Genomic DNA, 26,751 nt, shown 5'->3' on the forward strand with positions numbered 1-26,751 from the left:
TGTCCTGAATTTTGACTTCTTGTCCTGTATTTTTGTCCTGAATTTTGACCATTTGTCCTGAATTTTACACTCACTGTCCTGAATCTGCACCCATGCCAGTTGGTCACCCTACAGGAGGAATGGCTGCTTTAAGAATGGCTGATCTTCTTCTACAATGGCACAGATGAGCAAAAGAATGATGGCGTGAAATACTACGCTGAAGCTACCAGTGATTCAGTATAATTCGAGCATTCTCTCCCTCTCAGTGAGCCAGCCTGGGCCATGTGCCAGGAAGTGGGCACCGAAGCTCGCTGTGCTATGAGAACTCAAGCTGTCTTCATTGGTGAGGTCCAAGAAAGCCAAAACACGCTCAGGGTCTTGTTCCCCCTATGAAGAGGTACGGGCCAGGCTGCTCCTCTCGGAGGTAGGCCATGATGGTCAATTGGTATGCGGTCGGTCCTTTACTGCAGTGCCAGCCACAACAGGCGCACATGCTCAGACTTGTTTCCATTTTATATTACCTACAACAAAGTCAGTGCTATTGGCTTCGTCAATAGGTGTTAGTTGCATAAGATAAATAAGCAGCAACTATAGCTTTTATATAATATTGAAAAAGCTTCCCCTTAAAGCCCTGGTGACACCACGATGATGCTGCTCACGAGTTTCAAAAAGAGAAGGTAAATCCAGTTAGAAAATGATTCTCCTTAAAGGATTTCCCTTCCCCTGCAACTCACCTGGCATGACGTCATGCCGTAACTTCTCCACTAGTGAGAAGTGAGCAGTGTGATCACACGCACATCGGAGTGCCTGCTGTCACCACTGTCCAGGAAATAAGGGACCGCCTGTGCCAGGGCACAAAAAAGAGCCCGATAGAGACCCGTTTCGAGGGCCCCTTTAAAAAACTCCTGGAGCTCAGCACCAGTGAGATCCGGCCCATTTTAGGCCCTGGCTAGGCCTATGCATCTTCATTCTGTACTATGGTGATTTATAAGCCAATACAAATTTGGAACATAAAAAAAAAACAACAATTAAAAATCAGAGCCATCCTGCAGGAGGAAAGGTCATGGGGTCGTTCATGATTGGGTAATGGCCGCCTACCCAACAGTGAAACAAGAAACCAGCAGCCCACCAAGGAAAGGACGAAGTGGCAGAATGGCGCGTCTGACCCTGAATGCTGCAATCATAAAAACAAAAAGCTTTGAATATTTAAATACCACTGCTCAAATATTAGTGCGCTCAAATAGCGCTGCGACAAGACAAATACGGCTGCAGGCGCGAGCGGTGGGCGGGTCAGCAGTCTAGTCAGCTGCACCTGTGTGCAACCACACCCTTGGCATCGGGTCTGCCTAATTGGATCAGGCTGGGAGAACAGGCACATGTTGGGTAGGGCTGACTCAGAAATACCCAACAAACAATATATAATCTAATGTGGCCAGTGCACCAGACCTGAAAAAATCAAACAACTTTTGGGGTGTGCGGTGTAGGCAGGAAGAAATGTACGATTGTGTGTTGTTAGTAATGAAAACATTTACCCTTCCCACTGGACACATCCCTGTGTGAATCGCCTCTTAACATGCAGACGTTGCAAAGTGTTTTAAAGCAGTTTATAACCACGATGGTGCAGTCACTCGAGGTGCCTCTCCACTCGCAAAACACCAGGCGGGTGACCCTCAACAACAAAAGGAGCACTCACCTCGTACTCAGGGCTCTAATGCACCAGGACAAAGCAGCCATGTCAGACAGATTTTACCTCGTGGAATGTAACGTGCAGGTGCTGTAAGGTTCCCTGTCAAGAAGTGCTGAACAGCAGACCTGTTGAGAAGTGCTGGTACTGTCCCATTAATAGTTCAGTAGCCCCACTGAGACCTACTTGCATGGTCTCATTGAAAAAAGGATAGACGCGCTACTGAGAAGTGCTGGTACTGTTCCATTAAAAGTGCAGTAGCCTCACGCATGGTCTCATAAAAAAAAAAATAGAAGCCCTACTGAGAAGTGCTAATACTGTTCCAGTAAAGGTGCTGTAGCCCCCCCCCACCCACATACTACTAATATCTCTCATTCCAAGGACAGAAGTAGTGCTGAGAAATACTGGTACTGTCCACTTAAAAATATGAAAGCCCTGCTGAGAAATGCTGGTACTGTCCCATTCAATTCATAAACAATATGATTCTACCCTGTATAATAAATGATTTTCTGTTTTTTGTTTTTTCATGACCCAGAAATAAGTGTGTGTTGCTGATCCTTGAAATGTCCAGGAAAAGTGTTTTTAAAATACCCCTCACACACTATGAATCCCATAGTGTCATGCTTCATCATAGGGATCTTCCCATCCGTCTACGGAGTGGGGCGTGCTACGACCTACGAATACACAGGAGCACTTGGTTTTGTGAAAACTGGCTATGTGTCGTGAGGGAGTGAGAGTGGTAGGGTCCGTGAAAGATACGAAGTAGGGGTTAAAAATTCACTTGCTAGTGGAAAAAACAAAGTCCCCACTGCTTTACTCATTAGGACTTATTATGATCCCTACTACACTCAAAATATAATGTTTATATATGTAATATGCATATCTTTCAAAAATCAGACTGCAAAAATAGGCAAGTCTGAAAAAAGGGGGAGAATAGCCCCTGGTAGTAAAAATTACCAAATTGGTCTATGTTGGACAGGCCTCGTGAAAGGCTCGCTCCCTCCCCGCATGACAGGGCCCGGACACCGGCTCTCCCGGTGTCACCAGAAGAACTACCCCGGCAACCCACAGAAGCAACCCGCAACCCGTCCCCCACGGGACGCCTGCTCCCGAACATCCCAGCATCAGCGGACCCGGGCCACCGTCAGCACCATTGCCCGGGCCCAGCCGCCATCTTGGACACTTCACCACGAGGCCGCATGGCCTCAGCTCGACCCCAACCCTGGGCTTGGCCAGCCCCGACATCGAGGCACCACCATCCACCCAGGAGGTGAAGAGACCACTTGGCAGGTCAATGGGAGAGAGGAGTGTCGATGGCTGTCCCCCGCCAGGTGCCGATCGCCCCCAGCCTCCCCGGGCGCTGGCTCCACCCCCCTGCTGGGTGTCTGGACTCCCTCATCCCGGACCTCCCGACCTCCAAGAGCGAGGGTCCGGACATTAAAGGAGGCCAGACCTATAACTGGGGCAGCTCCAGAGCAGGAAGGCAGTTGTATCCTGGAGTCGAGAGACACCTAGAAGAACTCATCCTTGACGGACTGCTGGCGCTGCCGCAGCCCTGCCTTGTGAATCATCGTCCTGCCTGCTGGCGCTGCCGCGGCCCTCTGCGAACTTCATCCCCATCGGGACCTGCTGGCGCTGCCGCGGCCCTCAGCAACCTTCCTCCTCGTCGGGACCTGCTGGCGCTGCCGCGGCCCTCTGCAACCTACACCTACATCGTCGTCGGGACCTGCTGGCGCTGCCGCGGCCCATCCTTGTGTGAACCATCGCCCTTGCCGGCTGGCGCTGCTGCAGCCCTTCTCAAGTGAGACTTATCATCCGAGCCTGCTGGCGCTGCCGCGGCCCGACCTTCCAGAACTCCGAGCTCGAGGATTGTGAGCTATTCCTCGTACCACCTCAGTACCAGACCGGTACCAAGACTGTCCCACTACCCCCTTTCCCTTCCAGAGACTAGAATTGAGAGGACCCTCGTGTCCCAACCTCACTGTACCGTGATCTCCTTGCTTCAAGAATCGTATATAAAGAGTGTTAACCTTATCCTTGTGTGGTGTCCATCTGTGGGGGGGAAGTTGCTTATCTGTACGATCGCTGGAGACGGCCCTCACCGGAGGCCTCTCCCCTTGTCCTCGGCCGACCCTCCAGGTCCCCGTCTAACAGTCTACTACTTGAAATGATAGTCAGGCTTCATGAGCTTGCACCGAAGGGGAGGTTTCCTCAAATGAGTCAATAAAACAGGATATGCCCTCTCCTCAAATACCTCCGTGCCGCTCCGTGGGATCATCCCACGGAGCGGCACGGAGGTATTTAGAGGAGAGGGCATATCCTTTTTCATTGACTTTTGTTATTTTTTTATACTGTCCCATTCAAACCAGGGCAGACCTGCTCAGATACTCTAGACGGTTCCATTAAATGTATAGCATGGGCACTATATACATTTATGGGACAGAGCCTGACCGGATGAGCAGTGTTGGTTCTGTCACATAAATTAATAATACGCATGCTGGCCGTGCTAGCTTTGTTACATTATACGTACAGCAGCCCTGCCGAGAAGAGACACTACTGTCCCATCAAACATGTAGCAGCCCTGTGAGAAGCAACACTGCAACCCCAATAAAGGACAGCAGCTCTGCCAGGAACAGCTGCTACTGTCCCACTGAAAGTATAGCAACTGTGCCACTACTAGCCATTAAATGTACAGCAGCCCTGCCGGGAAAAGACACTACTGTCCCATTAAAAGCACAGCAGCCTTACCTAGAACAGATTCTACTGTTCCAATAGTAGTACAGCAGCTCTGCTTGGAAGCACATGTACTGCTTATTTTGAGGCATACAAACTCTGTGTACAAGTGTGGGCACTGCCCCGTTAACTGGCTGAAAAGTGCCAAGACTCTCACATAAAAGTGCAATAGGCCTGCTGAGTAGTGCGTATGCTGTCTCCTCACGAGTATAACAGCCCTGCCGGTGGGACCTGACCCGTGGTGGGGTAGGACCCGACCCTTGCTATTCGGAGCACAGCTGGCTTGCTGCACAATGCCAGCACTTCACTCTTAAAGTGCAGCAATAGCTGTCCTGCTCAGACACAAGAGCAAACTTCCGTACGGCAGCCCTGCTGTGAAATGTTGAAAACCGCCTCATTAAAAGCCCAGCAGCAGTAAATGCAGTTACAGTGATCTTTCAATCAAGCAGTGTAACGTATAGGATATGATGATCTGGGTTCCGTGACATCCCTGCCCTCCGCGGCACAAGGCGGCTGATCCTGGAGCCACTGCAACTACCTGTTGTGCATTTGATAGCACCAGCCCTGCAAAGAGCTGTGACAGAATATTAAGAAGGGACGCATTTTATTTGCATTTATAAACGGTGCTGACACACTGGATAGACTAAGGCTAATTCTCTCTCCCTGCCACCCGCCCGAAAGTGACGTACCTCGCATGGAGGCGCACTTGCTCTCGTCCAGCTGGCAGGATGATGATCCGCCCATGGTGCCTTCGGGATGGGGTGCTCGCGTGTGCCCAGGTTAGAGCTGTCAATGGCCGGCATTGACTGTTCAGAGAGGGACTCCGCGCGGATGCGGCTCCCAGCTCCTCTGCGAGCTCCTGTGCTGGTCTTCAGTAAAAGTGAAAAAGTACTGCCAGAGACATAAAAAAAAGTGTTTGAAACGCACGGTCCCGAAAGCGAAAGAGGACCGCGCTGCAGCCGAATCTCTTGTCTTTATGGTGCCATGTGGTTGAAACACATGTCCCCATAAAGATAAGAAAACGTTTACGACAACGGAAAGCAGGCAAGCCAGTACAAGTGGGACGGCAGGAAAAGCCTAAAGTTCACATCAGAAAAAGGTCTTTTCCAATGGCTGGCTATGACTCCGGCCAATGAAAAAGGGGGTCGGGGCTTAAAGCCCTTTACTGAAGCTACTCAGAAACATAAAATCTGGCCGAGTGAGCTGCGCATGTACGCAGCCACGCTAGCTGAGACCTAAAAAACTTCTTGATGTGAAGTCTCTTGAAGAAACACTATATAGTCAATCAATCAATCAATCAATCAATCAATCAATCAATCAATCAATCAATCAATCAATCAATCAGGGGTTTGTAAAGCGCAGCTAATTCCCTGTGAGGGTCTAAATGCACTGGGGGGTGGGGACCGAGGCTGATGATCTGTCTGGGTGTGGAGGTTCAGTCGAAGAGCCAGGTCTTGAGGTCCTTCCTGAACTGGGTCAACATCGTGGAGTGCCTGAGGTGGAGGGGCAGGGTGTTCTAGGTCTTGGCGGCGAGGTAGGAGAAGAAGCTTCCTCCAGTTCTGGTCTTGTGGATCCGGAGGACTGAGGCCATGGCAAGTTGGGTGGCGCAGAGTTGTCTTGTGGATGTGTGGAAAGTGAGGCGTTGGTTCAGATATTCTGTCCTACATCATGGAGTGCCTTGCAGGCATGTGTGAGGAGATTGAAGGTGATTCTCTTGTTTGCAGGGAGCCAGTACAGTTGTCAAAGGTGTTGTGTCATGTGGCTGTGGCGGGGAATGTCAAGGACCAGTCTGGCTGCGGCGTTTTGGACAATCTGTAGTTTCCCGAGCTGTTTCTGGGTGATGACGGTGTATAGTGTGTTGCCGCAGTCAAATCAACTAGTGATGAGTGCGTGGGTGACTGTCTTTCTGGATTTTGTGGGGAGCCATCTGAATGTCTTTCAAAGCAGGTGTGGAAACAGGATGAGGATATTGCGTTGATTTGGCTGTCTTTGAGAGCAAAGAGTCCAGTATGATACCAAGGTTGCGTGCAAGGCCCGCAGGGATAGGAGGGGTTCCTAGTGCCACAGGCCACCAGGAGTCGTTCCAGGCTGAGGGGGTGGGTCCCAGGATGAGTACTTTGGTCTTGTATGAGTTGAGTTCTAAGCAGGTGTCTTGCATCCTGGTAGGAACCGCCTTCATTCCATTGTAAAAGTTGATTCTCTCTCCTTTGAGGTCATTGGTGAGGAAGATGATCAGCTGGGTGTCGTCAGCTTTGGAGACTATGCTGAGTCCTCAGCTTCTGATGATGGCTGCGAGGGGAGCCATGTAGATGTTGATGAGGGTGGGGCTCAGGGAGCAGCCCTGGGGCACTCCACAGCTGACCTCTGTAGGTTCTGAGAGGAATGGGGGTAGTCTGACTCACTGCATTCAGCCTGTCAGGAAGGAGTGGATCCAGTCCAGTGCCTTGTCGAAGACATGGCATTGTGGAGTCTTGTGATTAAGATGCAATGGGAGAGGGTGTCAAAAGCATTGTATGTACACAAGAACAACTATATGACATCCAGATTAGTAGTGAACCATAAAACCCCAACTTTGTTCCATGAGATTTAAATACAGAGGAAATTGAGGGGCTTTTCTGGATTTTAAAGGCCCGCTGCAGACTGCATACCCTATAGGATGACCCTCATTATTTGTTAACAACAGAGGTGTTTACCCAGCTATAAACAGCAGTTCCATCTTGTTCAACATATCTCAGTGTAGGGCCAGTGGTGTTAATCCTATAATGAACTTTCACATTTGCTTTGTTTGAAAAGCACTATACAGATGTTCTTGCCAACTGTACCCTTAATAGTACTTTTCTTCCTATACATAAAGCTACCATTTGGTTGTACTGTCATTTCCATGTTGGAGTCTAGTTTCTCGCCATCAAAGAAATTCTTTCTTTGTTGCTTTTCAGAAATTACATGCTCACTAAATGTTGGTTCCAGAGGACGCACAAGGAGCTTTAAAAATGGTGATGTTGCAAAACTTAAATGTCAAGAAGGATTAAAATTGGATGGAGCTGAAAAAGTCCAGTGCTATTACTTTGGATGGTATCCAAAGCTTCCTTCTTGCAGAGGTAAATAATTGAACACACTAATAAACTATTAAACATTGTGAACGAAAATGTGTCACGGCTGCCTGGAACTCCGACCCACAGCCCTGCTAACCATATTGAGGAGACATTTAGAGAGTCCTCCTGTGTTACACTTTGAGTGTGCCTCTTAAAGGCATGTTTTCAACTGTGTGCATGTCGGTAATGCAATGCGGGCGCAGAGGCAATGTGATTCCCTCATTTGCATGGGGCAACGCCTCCATGCAAATAAGGGAAAGTTGTCTCATGATAGCACTGACGCTACATGTGCACCAGCGCTATCAGTATTACAGAAGGGGACGCACAGGTGCCTGCAGCCACTTCTGTAGTACTTTTGAGCCCCATGGGTGCACAAAGAAGGTACACACACCTGTTGCACTCCCAGGGCAAAATGTATAATATGGCACCTGGTGTTTAAAAGCGCACAATAAAGATTAAGCACCTAACTGGTTGACCCATTTGTCATTTTACAGACACTCTTACTGAACACAGCTTTGACAGAAATGCATGTGGGAGCTTGGTTGCACATTAAAAAGAGATATTTATGTCAAATGTTTTCAAGGTCTGGATGCAGTAGGAGGGAGCATATTGTAAATATCATAGGTAGTCTGTGCTTACCTCTGATTTAACCTCAAATTCTCTGAGCCTGGTCTAGGTGTGGACAGGAGCAAAGTGGCTTGCCTTTTACATGCCATTAACGCACCAGCTGCACTGATGCCATTTGTGATGTCATGAGTGATGTCATGAGTGATGTCACTGACCATGTCATGAGTGAAGTAATATGTGACGTCATCAGCAGTGCATTGCGGGCGCGTGAGTTATAGTTTGCTGAAATAACTATAACAGGGGAATTTCAATGGTTTTGTACGAGTGAAATGTCCAACTAACTATAACACCCCAGAACCCTATGGTTTTTTCAGTGAATTTCTAAGGTTTTTTTAAATGCTAATTTCTTACTATAACATGCCTGAAACCTATGTTTTTTTCAGTGAATTTCAAAGTTTTTTTAAATGCTAGTTTCTAACTATGCCTACAGAGGTAGGACATGTGAAGAAAGAAGAAAAAACGCACAGAAAGAAAAAAAGGAAATGCAGAAAGAAGCAACAGAAGTCCACAAAGACGAAGAAAAGTGCAGGAAGAAGAAGAGATGTAAAGAAAGAACCACCAGATGAGCAGAACGTCCTCCTATAGCCACAGCTTTTTCTGACGGGTACTGATGGTAACTGAATCTGACTAACCAGGCCTAGAACCAGTGCTATGCTGAAAGACACTTAGAATACAGTGAAAACACCTACATACACTAGAGAACACTATGCGTTGGGGTACCCCTGTGATTACCATGACCTCCCCTGTAAGACCCTAGTACATAATGGGGCAGGGGGATTAAAATGACCTCTTAAAACACGCCACAGGGCGCATTTGCACACTGGAGAAGGGAGGGGGGTACTTGAGGTGACATGTGTGCAAACACGCCCTGTGGCCGTTTTAATTTGAGGGATAAAGTCCCCTTGAATCCTGAGTGTCCCTTGGGTCCAACTAGCCCACCAGGTACCTCCAGTAAGCGCCACAGAGCTGCATTGTAGACAGGTGTAGAAAGGGGCACGGCCTGGACCACCTTTCTGCAACGCAGCTAAGTGGAACTGACTGGAAGCACCTGGTGGGCAGGTTAGCCCCCAGGGGCCGCCGGGGTTGCAGGGGAATTATTTCCCGAACTTAAACGTGCCACAGTGCGTGTTTGCACACGTCACCTCAGTCCTCGTCCACTCCCTTCCCCACTGTATAAATGCGCCCTATGTTCATTTTAAGTTGGGGGATTAAGTCCCCTTGAATCCTGAGGGTCCCTTGGGTCCAACTATGCCACTAGGGACCTCCAATAGGCGCCACAGTGCTGCGTGGCATAGAGGTGTTCAGAGGCCACGCCTCTTTTTACAACACTCTGCAACGCAGCTCGGTGGCACTTACTGGAGGTACCTGGTGGGCTAGTTGGCCCCCTGGGACCCTCAGGATTGAGGAGGAATTAATTCTCCAACTTAAAACACACCACAGGGTGTGTTTGCACACGTTACCTCAGGTCCCGCCCCCTCCCTTCACCACTGTGCAAACGCGACCCGTTGCGTGTTTTAAGTTGGGGGATTAAGTCCCCTTGAATCCTGAGGGTCCCCTCAGGGTTGAGTTGCAGAGAGGTGTAAAAAGGGGTGTGGCCTCTGAACACCTCTCTGCACTGCAGCTCCCTGGCGCATACTGGAGGTTCCTGGTGGGCTGGTTGGCCCCCAGGGATCCCCAGTATTAAAGGGGAATTAGTTCCAGAGTGCTGCAGATAGGGGGCGGGCCTCCGGCGCAATGCCGGTCTTTTTTTTAACTGTATTTCTTTAAAAAGGGGGCCTGTGTGGCCCCTCTTCTTTTCCTATTTTATTGGCCCTAGGGACACCATCCCCCAGGGCTTGACTCCTATGTAATTTTTTAATAAAAAAAATCAGAAGGGGCCACATGGCTCCCCTCCCGAGGCCATAATCGGCCCGAGGAATGGCCATAATTTTATTTTTTATTTTCTTTGGAGGGGGGCTGCATTGCCCACATCCCCCAGGGCCTGCCTTGTATTTTATTTTATTTTATCATTTTTGAGGAGGGGGGACCGCATGGCCCCCCTCCCGGACCCCATCCCCCGGGGCTGGCCCTCTCTGTTGGGGACCTCAATCCCCCCACGGTCCCGCTGGCTCCTCGCCTCCTGCAGGAGCCGGCATTGCTTTTCCACATGGGGAGCTGCAAACATGCAGCTCCCCGTGGTGAAAAGCAATCAGGTTTGGTTTTTAAAAGAGAGAGCAGGTTTCCCTGCTCTCTCCTCCCAAAACCAAACCAGAGTTTGCTATGGCAGGGCGGGAGCCGCGAGGCTCCTGCCCTTCCATAGCAAACAGCAGTGTCGCTTGGGTGGGCACCCCGGGACACTGCAGGAGCCGGCCCTGGGGGGTGGCAGTCCCCAGGGCCATCGAGGGCTCCGGGAGGGGGGCCGCGTGGACCTCCTCCCAACATTTGCAAAGCCCCGGTTGGTGGAGGTTTTCGGGGCTTGGGGTCCGTCACGACACCCCAATTTAAATAATTAGAGCCCCGGGGAGGTCGTGGTCCCCGGGGCATGTGGGGGGGTTCGTGCCCCCACACACAGGTATTTATATTTTTTTTATAAAAAACAAGCCCCGGGGTGCCGATCCCCGGGACAGCAGGGGCCCATGTGCCCCCGCAAATATTTTATAAAAGCCCCAGGGGGTGGCAGTCCCCATGACTTGGGAAGCCTTTGAGCCCCCCACCAATTTATTATCCAAGCCCCGAGGGCAGCGGTCCCCGGGGCTGCGGGGGGGGGGCAGTGATCCCCCTGCAAATACTTTTGAAAAGCCCTGGGGGGGTGGCGGTCCCCAGGGTGCCCCTTTGGGCCCCCCATTATAATATAAACATTGCCCCTGGGACTTGGTCCACCCGGGGGCTAAATATTAACGAGGCGCAGGACCCTGCGCTTCGTTGGTTTTTTTTTCGCGGCTAGATCTGCGCATCCAGCACGCATCCTGCGGTTTAAAAAAAATATATATTTTTTTGGGGACCTCCTAAGCAGGCCAAGGAGGTCAGGGTGTTTTTGCCCTGCCCCCTTCTCTTTTTTTTTTGCGTTTCTTTTCCTGATGTCTTGAGCCTTGGTTCTACCAAGGCACAAGATGGCGGCCAACACTTCCTGATTTGGAGTGTTGACAGCCAATTAGCATGAAACTCGACATGGGGAGGGTGCACGGATCCTGCAACCCTCTGGTTATATAACTTTTTTTAATTTTGATTTTCTCAGCAACTACTGAACGGATTTACACCATTTAACAAAAAGGGCTCTTTCTAAACCAAGGGCTACCTTTTTGCCAAATTTGGTGTAATTCGTTCAGCAGTTCGGGCTGTAGCCATGCCTAAAGCATCCTATGGAAAATTGCATGGGGAAAACACATTTTGGGACCCCCACTTTTTTCTCTGCCCCCGCTTGCCGAATGACCCCGAAACTTTCAAGATAGGAGCGGACCAGAGCGGGCCATAAGTTTTGAAAAATTTCGCGAAGATTCGTCAATCGCCGCCAAAGTGTTTGGGAATAGTATGTTGCGATTTTCCTATGGTAACTAGGTCCTAACTACGCCAGTAGGTTATATATATATATAAGAGTATATATATAGAGTACCCCCGCTTCACTCTGGGCTTGGACTTCACTGGCTTGAACTGCTGCAGTTCCGTGTGTCGCCAAAGTTGTTTGGATGGTCCTATGTCCGCCAAGGAGCCCCGGAAGAAATTTGGCAGTTGCGAGGGCATTTTAACCTCGCTCTGGGCAGCGTGCATCGTCATTGCTGTCCCTGCCGTATGTATCCCTGGACTCTTTGGCTGAGGCGGTACAGGGGAGTTGAGGAGGCGATGTTTTGTGGACTGCAAAGCTGCTTTTTTAAAAAATCATCACATTTTTATTTTTTATTTTTGAGGGCACACTTATCTTTCCGCACAAACGCACAAGAAGAAAACCATTTCTTCACCCCCCCAGCAATATCGCCAGGAACCTACCACCTGGTACCCTGGGACTTGTAGTTCCCTCCTACCATCTGGGTGCTACACAGGTGTGCTGTTTCAAGAGCTAAGGGGCGGGGCGGACCTGTAACCACGGGTTCAAAATGGGCGGGACTTACCAGCAGAGTGCTGCATCTCTTGAGGAGACTTTGGGCGCTGACGAAGGCTATCACCGGCCAGAAATGCATCCACCATTTACCTCAAAATAAAGCCTCCAACTGTTTCCCCTTGGGATTCTGCTCTTTTACTTCCGGAAGGAGATTTGCTGCACATACCAATGCGTCAGCCAGAGACGCACTACATAGTACCCCCGCTTCACTCTGGGCTTGGACTTCACTGGCTTGAACTGCTGCAGTTCCGTGTGTCGCCAAAGTTGTTTGGATGGTCCTATGTCCGCCAAGGAGCCCGGGAAGAAATTTGACAGTTGCGAGGGCATTCTAACCTCGCTCTGGGCAGCGTGCATCGTCATTGCAGTCCCTGCCGTATGTATCCCTGGACTCTGTGGCTGAGGCGGTACAGGGGAGCTGAGGAGGCGATGTTTTGTGGACTGCAAAGCTGCTTTTTAAAAAAATCATCACATTTTGTTTTTTTATTTTTGAGGGTGCACTTATCTTCCCGCACGAACGCACGAGAAGAAAACCATTTCTTCACCCCCCCAGCAATATCTCCAGGAACCTACCACTGGGAACCCTGGGACTTGTAGTTCCCTCCTACCATCTGGGTGCTACACAGGTGTGCTGTTTCAAGAGCTATGGGGCGGTGCAGACCTGTAACCACGGGTTCAAAATGGGCGGGACTTACCAGCAGAGTGCTGCATCTCTTGAGGAGGCTTTGGGCGCTGACGAAGGCTACCACCGGCCAGAAATGCATCCGCCATTTACCTCAAAATAAAGCCTCCAACTGTTTCCCCTTGGGTCTCTGCTCTTTTACTCCGGGAAGGAGATTTGCTGCACATACCAATGTGTCAGCCAGAGACGCATTACAGAGTACCCCTGCTTCACTCTGGGCGTGGACTTCACTGGCTTGAACTGCTGCAGTTCCGTGTGTCGCCAAAGTTGTTTGGATGGCCCTATGTCCGCCAAGGAGCCCGGGAAGAAATTTGGCAGTTGCGAGGGCATTCTAACCTCGCTCTGGGCAGCGTGCATTGTCATTGCAGTCCCTGCCATATGTATCCCTGGACTCTGTGGCTGAGGCGGTACAGGGGAGCTGAGGAGGCGATATTTTGTGGACTGCAAAGCTGCTTTTTTTAAAAATCATCACATTTTGTTTTTTTATTTTTGAGGGCGCACTTATCTTCCCGCACGAATGCACAAGAAGAAAACCATTTCTTCACCCCCCCAGCAATATCGCCAGGAACCTACCACCGGGAACCCTGGGACTTGTAGTTCCCTCCTACCATCTGGGTGCTACACAGGTGTGCTGTTTCAAGAGCTAAGGGGCGGTTCGGACCTGTAACCACGGGTTCAAAATGGGCGGGACTTACCAGCAGAGTGCTGCATCTCTTGAGGAGGCTTTGGGCGCTGACGAAAGCTATCACCGGCCAGAAATGCATCCGCCATTTACCTCAAAATAAAGCCTCCAACTGTTTCCCCTTGGGTCTCTGCTCTTTTACTTCGGGAAGGAGATTTGCTGCACATATACATATATACATATATACATATATATATATATATATATATATGTCCAGAACCTCCTTCGGAAAAGAGAAAGGCCACAACAGGGGAATATTTTGGAAGCGCCTTTATTCTGCAACACAGGTCATGGTAGTTCTGTATCACCCTCTATGGCGAATGCATTTCGGAGTACTTTTGCCTTCTTCAGCGCCAGGTGTAAGTATTTCAGGATACGGGCGTGTAGCTGAGCCTAAATGTCGTTCCCTATCCTGATTCGAAGAGCTCAGCTCCTCCCCCAGTCGTCTTTTTCAGTCGCCTATACCTCTTGTATTTCGCCCGGTAAACAGCGCATACAAGTCCCAGCATGCAGTATCATTTTCTGGTAGGTATTGCGGGAAGGGGGGATCAGCGCTACGATGTTTTGCAGAGCCCCACTGTCTTTGTGCCACTGGAACAGCGGTGCTTCCTCCAGTCCCCAACCGCTTCAACCTCACAACCATAGGAATCCATTTGGCGGGGGCACGGCTTGGAAATCCTACCTGCCCAGCGTGATGTACAATGACAACAACACCACCATGTCTCCTCCCCGGCTAGGTGGTGGGTCCTGGTCGTTCCGGTAAACCGGAGAAAAGAAATCCACAGAAGGGGAGACCAGCGAATCCAGGGCCTCTTGAGGAAGCTTGGGTCTTTAAAGCGCGACACTGGTACACGTGCTGTATTAATGTCCAGAACCTCCTTCGGAAAAGAGAAAGGCCACAACAGGGGAATATTTTGGAAGCGCCTTTATTCTGCAACACAGGTCGTGGTAGTTCTGTATCACCCTCTATGGCGAATGCATTTCGGCGTACTTCTCCCTTCTTCAGCGCCAGGTGTAAGTATTTCAGGATACGGGCGTGTATCTGAGCTTAAATGTCCTGCCCTATCCTGATTCGAAGAGCGCAGCTCCTCCCCCAGTAGTCTTTTCCAGTCGCCTATACCTCTTGTATTTCGCCCGGTAAACAGCGCATACAAGTCCCAGCATGCAGTGACATTTTCTGGTAGGTATTGCGGGAAGGAGGGGATTAGCGCTACAATGTTTTGCAGAGCCCCATGTCATTGTGTCACTGGAACAGCGGTGTTTCCTCCAGTCCTCAACCGCTTCAACCTCCCAACCATAGGAATCCATTTGGCGGGGGCACGGCTTGGAAATCCTACCTGCCCAGTGTATATATATATATATATATATATATATATATTCACTGAAAAAAACATAGATTTCACACCAGTTATAGTTAGGAATTTGCATTTAAAAAAACTAATAAATTCACTGAAAAAACCATAGGTTTCACACCAGTTATAGTTAGCTGGAAATTTTACTGACATAAAACCATTGAAATTCCCACGTTATAGTTAGTTGGACTCACTATAACTTGCGCGTGCAATGCACTGCTGATGACGTCATATATTACATCACTCATGACATGGTCAGTGACATCACTCATGACATCACTGATGACACCATCCAGTGAATGTGTGTCTTTCTGAAAAATAATTATTAGTGAGTAATGTTTAAATTTTTAAATATATATATTAGTGTTTCACTTTGTGTATAAGTAGCTGCATGGGTTGGTGAGTAGGTACATGTGTATGTACATGGATAATTAGATGTTTTATTAGTATCAGTATGAGTGTTTGTATTGTTTAGTATTGGAATTACTTACAACATTGATGCATGAGTGACTGACTCTTTTTTGTATGTATTTTGAAGACTACATATGTGCAGGACTGTATGGTTGAATAGTGTGTATATGTGTATGTTAGTGAGTAAATGACTGTCTCACTAGTGTTTTAAACAGTAACTATATATGTTTTAATCTAGAATATGTGAATATTGATGCATATAAGTGAGTATATGTGAGAGTAAGAGATTGTAAGAGTTCCTGTTTAAATAAGTATGTGTTTCGAAAAGTGATTGTTTAAGAGAATAAATATGTGTAATTTTCAATAGAAGTAAGGTGGTAGTGTGTGTATTGCTCTATATGCAAATAAATGAATGTTCAACAGTTTATTTGCGTCTGTGAGTATGTGTGTAAGTAACTTTTGAATGACTGTCGGTGTGTAACAGGATGTATAGGTGTATCACTTCATATGATGAGTGAGTATATGTATGAGTGACTATATAGAAATGTTGGTGAATGAGTGGATGTGTATATAGATAGTTGAATTACTGAATTGGTTGTTGTAACTGATATGGGTATCTCAATTTTTTATAAAAATGTAGTTTCTATTTTTGAATATGTGTTTCAAGTGTTACATTACAGTGAAAGGAGGTCTGTCACTATGTCACAAGGATGGTGTCATCAGTGATGTCATGAGTGATGTCACTGACCATGTCATGAGTGATGTAATATGTGACGTCATCAGCAGTGCATTGCACGCGCAAGTTATAGTGAGTCCAACTAACTATAACGTGGGAATTTCAATGGTTTTATGTCAGTAAAATTTCCAGCTAACTATAACTGGTGTGAAACCTTTGGTTTTTTCAGTGAATTTATTAGGTTTTTTAAATGCAAATTCCTAACTATAACTGGTGTGAAACCTATGGTTTTTTCAGTGAATTTCAAAGTTTTTTTAATGCTAATTCCTAACTATAAATCTCAGTTTATAAGTAAGACTTTTAGCGCACTAGTTGTTCTTTAGAACACTCTGGGACATTCTGTCATTGGGCTATATTTGGGCTACATCTGGCTAATATTTTGGCTACATTCGTTTTTTTGTCTCTGGTGGCCATCTTTGGGCTACATTTGGCTACATTGGGCTACATTGGGCTCTAACATATATAAAACCCAATGTAGCCCAATATATATTTTTTCAAAGTTAACTTTCGTTAAAACCAATTGAGCATATCTGTTGAGACATAGCAAAGGCACATCGGGCTACCAGTCCCTACAATTTTTTCCTATTTTTTTTAATTTTATTTAAAAAAAAAAAAAAATTGCCTTGGTGCGCTCCCGGTTCGCGCCCCGGGGAGCGCACCGGAAAGCGTAATTATATGAAGCGCCCCGGGGTGCGCACCGGTTAGCGTCCCGTAAGCGCCATTATCGCGAACGAAAACATGATCATGACGTATCGCGTAGCCGCGTCTGCATGAAACGCACGGCGTAAGCGCACCCGGAAGCACACGTGCGAATACGATTGCGCATCGTAAACCTCCGACGTGCTTACTCTACGCGACCCGGAGCACGCCCCCGGCCGCGCCCCGGGGCGCGTAGCATAAGCGCGTCGGGTCATGTGACCTGAAAATAACACTTTTCATTGGTTCATAACAGTTTTGATTTCATAATAATGAAGCCACTGGTCATGTGACCTGAAAATAACACTTTTCATTGGTTCCAAACATTTTTTTTTTCCTTCCGGTGAAAGACCCCACCTTTTTTCCTTCTTCTGACTTTGTCCTTTGACTGAGGAAGACCTGCTTGTACCTCTCTGTACCATTTTGATCTTTATAATGGCTTCAGTAGCAGCAGCAGCTGGTGCATCTGCACCACCACCACCACCACAACAACCAAAAGGACCACCACAAGATTTCATTGGTGGTCAACAAGAGGAGGAAGAGGAGGAGGAGGAGGAAGAAGGGAGGAGAACATTTCTCCAAGAACAAAATACCCCATACCAGCCCAAACCACACATTATTTGGGAGTTTTTTTCGGTTCCACAGGGGAAGAAAAAGGTAAATGTAGCCAAGGTGACTTGCCTGATGTGTGACATGGAACTTTCTAGGGGGAACCCTAATAAAAAATATTCCTTCGGAAATCACATGATGATCCGCCACATGCAGCGCAAGCATCCTATAAACTATTCTGCTGCAGAGATGAGGGAACTGGCCAGTAACCCTCTCCAATCAACAAGAACCAGCTCAAAAAGGAAGCAACCCACTGCGTCTGCACCAGAGGAAAGTGAGACGATGCCGTGCATTCAGCCCCGATTTGCAGATTTCAGAATCAAATGTAAATATTGTGGGAAGACCATCTCCTACGGAGAACAGAGCGTAAAGCTCATCGTCCTTGCTGGGGACAACCACAAATGTCCCAATCAACCCTAATTATTTATTTTCTTTTTTTTCGCTCCAGTTGAGCCATTTTCAATTCCCTGTTTTTTCGTTTCTCCCCTCAAAAAATACAAAAACAATATAAAAGTGTTCTGAAAACCCCCAAAAATTACAAAATGGTTAAAAAAACATTAAAAAAAAATATAAAACAACAAAAAGAAGAACAAAAACAGTTCTTTTTAGAACTACCTCCAATTTCAAAAAAAGGCTACATTTTTTAAAAACTCTAATATTCATTTTTCCAAATGGTACGCTCCCCGGTCTGCTTCCTGGTGCACGTACCTGGCGCTCCCCTGCGCAAATAAAAAAAAAAAAAAAAAAAAAAAAGGGGCCCCGCTGGGCCCTTTTACGGCCCCCACATCAAACCTAGGGGGTCAGGGGGGTCTATCCCTGCCCCCTTATGGTCATTTCCCCCTTTTTTTTTTCCACCTCTCGTGTCTCGATCCTACTGAGATACAAGATGGCGGCCGCTCTGCACTGTTTCGAATATTTACAGACACCCGAGAGCCAATCAGCTCTTTGTGCGCAAGTCGCGTGGCGCGCCCGGAGCGTGTACCGCGGCGCTGCCATAGATATATATATTTTTTTGAACCTAAATTACTCAAAATCCACTGGAACACATATCTTGAGACATAGCAAAGGCACAATTTTGCCAAGTTTGGTGGAAATCCATTCAGCCGTTCGGGCTAAAAGTGAGGTCGACCGCCCTAGGGAAATTAACATGGGGAACCGCGTTTTGGGACCCCCTGTTTATCTCGGCCCCCGCTTCACGCATCCCCCCCAAACTTTCAGGGAAGGACCGGAGCTTAACGAGGCCATTTTGAGGAAATATTCAGGCAGATTCGTCAACCGGCGCTAAAGTTATTCCAAATAGAATTTTGAGATTTAACATTGAAATAAATCCTAACTATAACTACCTACTGGCGACCGCCAGTAGGTAATATATATATATATATATATATATATATATATATATATATATATATATATATAGCCTCCACAGCGGTTCCTTCGCAGGAGTTTGCGCAGCGCTTAAGCATGAGCGAATTTTGCGGATCTCGCGTTCGCGAATTTTGCGGATTTGCGGATTCGCAATCCGCAAAATCCGCGAATTCCCGCGAATTTGCGGATTTTTTTTTTTTTTGTGTTCGCCCGTGTTTCTGCCAGTTCGCGAGGGTTTTGTACACTTTCGCAAATTGCGAACTTACCTGTCGGGTCGCAAGTTTCGCGAACTTGTTGTTTCTACGTGTCCAGCCTGTTTGGGACACTCTTCTTCATCACTGCCACTCTCTGACTACTCATGCCACCCTCTGGCCCACCCATGCCACCCTCTGTTTCATCACCACACCCTCTGGTTGTCCAGTGTACATTATTTTCGGCAAAGCAAAGCACACCTTCCCTGCCTCAAGTGACCTGAATTAATTTGGGGCTGATTCATGTGTCACAGAATATTTTTTTAGCTGGCACCTGCTTCCTTAGTGCGCCCTGATTAGTGATCTTTTGCACTTGCTAAGTGCTTTCATTGTTGCAAAATTAGTTACAACACCTGCCCTGCCCCAACTGACAATAATGAATTAGGGGCTGATTAATGGATTTTAACTTCCAGCCTGGCTCCTGCTTGTCTCCCTTAGCTGTAATTCAGGACCTTTGTGGCATATGTGTAACTATTCTGAGGTTCAGAGCAGGGTCACATAATAGTTTCAACTGGCAACTGAACTCTGGAGGGGCCCCTCAGGAAGCACTCCAGGAAATGGCTACTAATGATGAGCCTGAACTTTTGAACCTGGTAAGTAGTTACTTTCAGTTTTGCTAAGATCGTATTTCTGCAATTTTGCACTCATTCGCGGGGCGCGAACTCACGCGAACAGTGCGAGCAGTGCGAGCAAAATCCGCTGCTCGCGGATTTGCGGATTTTGCGGGAAATTCGCAAATCTCGCGGATTGCGGATTTCCCGAAAATCCGCAAAATCCGCGAGCGGAACGGATTTTCCGCCCATGCCTAGCAGCGCTCACGTATGTGCGGTGTCCTGCGGCAGAACCAAGCCGCTTTTTATTACACAACTTCTCCAACCAGGAAAAACAACGGGTCGCACAGCCAACCTGGATTCAAACAGTAATCCTTTTTATTTCTTTTTGTTCAAAGGGCAACAGGCGCAGAGATCTACGCGTTTCGGTGTCACTCCACCTTGCTCACGATCACTGGGTATTCCACACCCACAAACATTTAAACACATTTTTTTCAAACGCAAAAGTATTTCCTGTCACATGATGTGCTAAGGATTCTGGTCCTTGTAGTTTTAAACCAAAAGTTTGAAACAAAGAGAAATTAAATTAGAATGCACCCTTTTCTAAAATTAGAATACATTTAAATATTACTCAAGTTTGCATTGATTCATGCATCTTCCATTAAGCTATGTGTTTTTAACTTTGTACCGCCTTCCAATAGGCTGACTCATAATTATCATATTCAAGGATCAATTATACATATAGTTCTGATTCAAATGTCAGGTTATAGGTGCACATAAAGTTCTTCCGATTGGTTCAACCCATTCGGATGCAGGGTCCTCAGATTGATTATGAATTTAGATTCTGCTTGTCTCAGTTTCTTTGCACGATCACCTCCCCGCTCACCTTTTGCTATGGTTTGAATGCCATAAAATCTCAGTTTTTGCCAATCACCCTGATGTGAGAGTTCCATATGCTTGGCTATGGCATTGGAGCGGTCCTTATGAATTGTAGCCCTCATGTGTTGTAGAATGCGATTCTTAAGTTCCACAGTCGTGCTGCCCACATATTGCATGGGACAGGGGCACTCCACCACATATACAGTGAAAGGTGTCTTGCACGTTATGCATTGTTTTATTTGCCATTTCTTTTTGTTAGCCAAAGTTATTTCCTTTGTTTGTTTGGCTATCTGGCACATTTTGCATCCATGGCATTTCATGAATCCTTTGGTTTTCAGCCAATCATCCTGTCTTTTCCTCTGGAAGTGGCTGTGTATTAGATGGTCTTTTAGGTTTTTGGCACGTCTGTAAGTTATCGTTGGGTGTGTTCCCATGAGTTCCTTCACTGTGTTATCCAACTGTAATAGCTTCCAATTCTTGCGGAGAATTTTACCTATCTTTTCACTTTCTTGTGAGTAGTCTGTGATGAGACGAATTTTTTTCGTCTCTGGATCATCTTCTTTGTTTTTTCTCTTCAAACATTCCTCTCTGGTTTTGGTGTTGCTTTTTATGAGACTGTTTCTTACTGTTTGTAATGGATATTTCCTTTTGATGAATCTTTCCATTGTCTTTTTGCTGTTTTTCTTCCACTCTTCTTCTTCACTGCATATCCTGCGGATTCTTAAAAATTCACCGTATGGAATGCTGTTAAGTAAAGTTTTTTGATGGAAGCTGGTGGCTTCTAGTGTGGCGTTCGTCGATGTTGATTTGCGGTGGAGGGTCGTATGTATTTGTTGGTTTTTAACATAGATCTCTGTGTCCAGGAATATTATTCTCTCTTTGCTCATATTGTAGGTGAATTTCAGATTTTTCACACTATTATTCAATATCTGGAAGTATTCCTGGAATTCTGGTTCTGATCCATCCCAGATTATTAATAAATCATCGATGAATCTTTTCCAACTCACCACTTTGTTCACAAATGATTCATTATTTGAGTTCCACGCAATTTCCTGCTCCCACCATCCCATGGTGAGACACGCATAAGATGGACTAAAGGAAAAACCCATAGCCGTCCCACTTCGTTGTTTGGAAATTTCTCCCCCGAAGGTGAAAATGTTTTGTTCTAAATAAATTGTCAGCATTTCTTGTAGCAATTTGTTGTGATTGTTGAATTCCAAAGTTATCTCCTTTAAGAAGAAGTTACATGCTTGCGAAGGAACCGCTGTGGAGGCTACATATTGAGGGAGGCAGTGACCGCCGATGCCGTTGGTAACACGAAGAATTTGATGTGAAAGGAATTCAACAACGTGAAACATTCGCAAAAGACAGCACGCAGGAATGAACACGCGCTAAGAAGAAACGGTAAGCGCGTGTATGAAATGGATGCGTGGGAGACTGTCTGAGCTGTATGAAGCAGACCGGCATCGGTTTGATATCGGGAAATCGGGTGACCGAGTTTTAAACCGCAATCAGTCCACTGTTGACATAGCGGATTCAAATCACTACTGTTGGTCACTGCGAGATTACCGACCAACTGCTGGGACATAACAGTTTATCCAATAAGTGAAATTTTCACAAACAGAAAAGGGAAACGACCATACAGGCGCCACAATGGAAAAGCGAGAAGCTAAAGAGCAACAAAAATAACCGAATTGTTTGATAAAAGCAACCCAAGAGAAAAAACGGGTGCAGGGACCACCTCAGGAAAATCGGATGTGAGAAGCAAACTGAAAAACTGGGAAAAATTAAGTCGCAAAGAAATTAACAAATCTTGGGAAATTATAACATTGCAGAAATATTTTGAAGCAAAAATGGTGCCTAGAGGTTTGAGAATTTTGTTGATGCCCAACAACAATGATGCATCTAATGAGCTATTAGAAGAGTGGGGCGAACATATTCTTGAATCATCGCTGGGGCTGATTGCAATCCTAATAAAACACATAAATGTTGCTTTGGAGAAGCTAAAGGAAGAATTGCAGGAAGTGGAAAAGGAACTTGCCACTCTCAAACTAACATCGGAGATGACTAAATTCAAGGAAGACCTTGAAACGGAAATAGAGAAACACGAGGAAACGGTAATGGACAGGAAACACTCAAAATTCATTAGAGACACGAACGATTATGCGGATGGTCGCATTTTCTCATTTGATGGCCTAAAGGAACAAATAGCTTGGTCAAGTATGTCCAGTTTAGCATCATCCACTGTATCCAATGAACAACTATCCAGAGAAGAAAACGAGAATGCCAAAAGGATGCCTTTTTTAGGGGACATGCGCCTCATATTACAACAACGATACTGGGAACGGAACCGCCCTGCACCGCAATTCCAGTCGCGGCGAGGAAGGGGAAGAGGAAGACAATGGCCTGGAAAAAATGCCACAGAAGAGGAAAAAGGAGCAAGTGGCGGAACAGAGAGGACAGGAGTGGAGACGCGAACGATGAGACAGAGGCGGAAGTAATGGATGAATTACAAGTAATAAACTTATCAGAAAGAGTACTCACACCTACTGAAACATCTCTACTGAAGAGGGGGATACATTTTTGTCCCAAAAGCCATATGAACCTGGCGCAGGTGAGAATTGACTTATATCTGTACATAAGAAAAATCAAACTAGCCAAAGCATTTAAAGATAAAACATTAAAAGAGAGAGACACCACACCATCAATATCAAATGAGGAAAATTTACAACTGACGGATGCAGACGGATTCTTAACTCTAATGAATCTAACACAAGACCCGATGCAAGAAGTAACAATCTCACAGGCCATAACTCAACGTGGTGCTGGATTGAGTGGAAAAAAACCGAAGTCAAAGTTTTACCCTCAACTAAGTCCCGGAAACAAGATGGACTTGTTTCAAGAAGCAGTCATACAGGACTTATACAAATTGAAATTAAACTATGGCCCAGACAATTTAACCAAAGACGAACGCCTGGCACTAAAGAATCTAGCGGAAGATGACAAAATAGAAATAAAAGTGGCCGACAAAGGCGGAAATGTTATAATCCAAGATCGCAGTGCATATGAAAAAGAAGCAAATCGCCAATTGAGGGATCAAATGCACTACGCAAAACTGAAATTCAATCCTACAATGGAACTTAAAAAGAAATTGGACGAAAAGTTGAACTGCTGGAAAGAGCAAGGATTGATAGACGACATGGAACACAAATTCCTAACTGTGACTCACCCGATACTGGCAACCATTTATTTTCTGCCTAAGATCCATAAGGATCAAAAAAATCCACCAGGGAGACCAATAATCTCCGCCAAGGGATCATTACTGGAGCCGATGGCAGAATATGTGGATCACTTCCTTAAACCTTTTGTGTCAAAATTGAATTCCTATATACAGGACACCAGTGACCTATTACGCAGTCTTGTGGACACACCATGGCAGGAATCCTACTGGCTGATATCGATGGATGTCATTGGTTTGTATACCAATATTGATAATGAACTGGGAGTGCAAGCATGTAACTTCTTCTTAAAGGAGAGAACTTTGGAATTCAACAATCACAACAAATTGCTACAAGAAATGCTGACAATTTGTTTAGAACAAAACATTTTCACCTTCGGGGGAGAAATCTTCAAACAACGAAGTGGGACGGCTATGGGTTTTTCCTTTAGTCCATCTTATGCGTGTCTCACCATGGGATGGTGGGAGCAGGAAATTGCGTGGAACTCAAATAATGAATCATTTGTGAACAAAGTGGTGAGTTGGAAAAGATTCATCGATGATTTATTAATAATCTGGGATGGATCAGAACCAGAATTCCAGGAATACTTCCAGATATTGAATAATAGTGTGAAAAATCTGAAATTCACCTACAATATGAGCAAAGAGAGAATAATATTCCTGGACACAGAGATCTATGTTAAAAACCAACAAATACATACGACCCTCCACCGCAAATCAACATCGACGAACGCCACACTAGAAGCCACCAGCTTCCATCAAAAAACTTTACTTAACAGCATTCCATACGGTGAATTTTTAAGAATCCGCAGGATATGCAGTGAAGAAGAAGAGTGGAAGAAAAACAGCAAAAAGACAATGGAAAGATTCATCAAAAGGAAATATCCATTACAAACAGTAAGAAACAGTCTCATAAAAAGCAACACCAAAACCAGAGAGGAATGTTTGAAGAGAAAAAACAAAGAAGATGATCCAGAGACGAAAAAAATTTGTCTCATCACAGACTACTCACAAGAAAGTGAAAAGATAGGTAAAATTCTCCGCAAGAATTGGAAGCTATTACAGTTGGATAACACAGTGAAGGAACTCATGGGAACACACCCAACGATAACTTACAGACGTGCCAAAAACCTAAAAGACCATCTAATACACAGCCACTTCCAGAGGAAAAGACAGGATGATTGGCTGAAAACCAAAGGATTCATGAAATGCCATGGATGCAAAATGTGCCAGATAGCCAAACAAACAAAGGAAATAACTTTGGCTAACAAAAAGAAATGGCAAATAAAACAATGCATAACGTGCAAGACACCTTTCACTGTATATGTGGTGGAGTGCCCCTGTCCCATGCAATATGTGGGCAGCACGACTGTGGAACTTAAGAATCGCATTCTACAACACATGAGGGCTACAATTCATAAGGACCGCTCCAATGCCATAGCCAAGCATATGGAACTCTCACATCAGGGTGATTGGCAAAAACTGAGATTTTATGGCATTCAAACCATAGCAAAAGGTGAGCGGGGAGGTGATCTGTGCAAAGAAACTGAGACAAGCAGAATCTAAATTGATAATCAATCTGAGGACCCTGCATCCGAATGGGTTGAAGCAATCGGAAGAACTTTATGTGCACCTATAACCTGACATTTGAATCAGAACTATATGTATAATTGATCCTTGAATATGATAATTATGAGTCAGCCTATTGGAAGGCGGTACAAAGTTAAAAACACATAGCTTAATGGAAGATGCATGAATCAATGCAAACTTGAGTAATATTTAAATGTATTCTAATTTTAGAAAAGGGTGTATTCTAATTTAATTTCTCTTTGTTTCAAACTTTTGGTTTAAAACTACAAGGACCAGAATCCTTAGCACATCATGTGACAGGAAATACTTTTGCGTTTGAAAAAAATGTGTTTAAATGTTTGTGGGTGTGGAATACCCAGTGATCGTGAGCAAGGTGGAGTGACACCGAAACGCGTAGATCTCTGCGCCTGTTGCCCTTTGAACAAAAAGAAATAAAAAGGATTACTGTTTGAATCCAGGTTGGCTGTGCGACCCGTTGTTTTTCCTGGTTGGAGAAGTTGTGTAATATATATATATATATATATATATATATATAACCTACCCCGGGTCTTGGATAATAAATGGGTGGGGGTCTCAAAGGCCCCCCCCAAGCCCCAGGGACCGCCACCCCGGGGCTTGTTTTTTATTAAAAAAAATAACTATCTGTTTGGGGGGGCTCAAACCCCCCACACGCCCCGGGCATCGCTACCTTCCCAGGGCTCTGAATATTAAAATTGGGGGGTCCGTGATGGACCCCCAAGCCCCGGGGACCACCACCCCCTGGGGCTTTGCAAATGTTGGGAGGGGGGCCATGGGGTTCCCTCCTGGAGCCCTTGATGGCCCTGAGGACCGCCACCCCCCAGAGCCAGCTCCTGCAGTGTGCCGGGGTGCCCACCCCAAGAACACTGCAGTTTGCTAGCAAACTCTGCTTTGGTTTTTGGAAGAGAGAGCAGGATACCTGCTCTCTCTTTCAAAAACAAAAGCAGATAGTTTAGCAGCTCCCCATGTGGAAAAGCAATGCCGGCTCCTGCAGGACGCGGGGAGCCGGTGGGATCGTGGGGGATTGGAAACCCCCCCACTGTCCCCAACAGATGGGGCCAGCCCCGGGGGATGGGGTCCCCGGGGCCATAAATGGCCTGAGGGGGGCTACGCAGCCACCCTCCAATAATTAAACAAAATTTAAACAAGCATTTACAATGCAATGGTCTCTGCATTATTAAAGGTAGAGCTATTGGCATTGCTCGTGACATTTTTTTTATAATTTTTTTTAAAACATAAATGGTATTGTCATTTACAATGGCAATAGGTGAGCATTAGTGCGTAGTAGAGATTATTCGTGGCCACAGAGCCACACACAGAGAAAGCCACCCACACACACAGAGCCCCACACACGCACACACACAGCCCCACACACGCACACAGAACCCCACACACAGAGCCCCACACACAGAGCCCCCCACACACACAGAGCCCCCCACACACACACAGAGCCCCACCCACACACACAGAGCCCTACCCACACACACAGTGCCCTACCCACACA

General features: G+C 46.3%; 1 protein-coding gene across 1 annotated transcript in view; it reads left to right on the plus strand.

Annotated features, from left to right (window-relative positions):
• LOC147747716 (coagulation factor XIII B chain-like) overlaps window positions 1–26,751 on the plus strand; it is a 444,785-nt gene that overhangs the window by 195,337 nt on the left and 222,697 nt on the right. The window contains exon 5 of the mRNA XM_086926046.1: window positions 7,333–7,494. Coding sequence (XP_086782172.1) covers window positions 7,333–7,494 — 162 coding nt within the window. The remainder of the gene's footprint in view (window positions 1–7,332; window positions 7,495–26,751) is intronic.

This window comes from Lissotriton vulgaris, chromosome 1_1 (genome assembly GCF_964263255.1).
Source record: "Lissotriton vulgaris chromosome 1_1, aLisVul1.2, whole genome shotgun sequence".
In the NCBI taxonomy this organism is placed as follows: Eukaryota; Metazoa; Chordata; class Amphibia; order Caudata; family Salamandridae; genus Lissotriton; species Lissotriton vulgaris.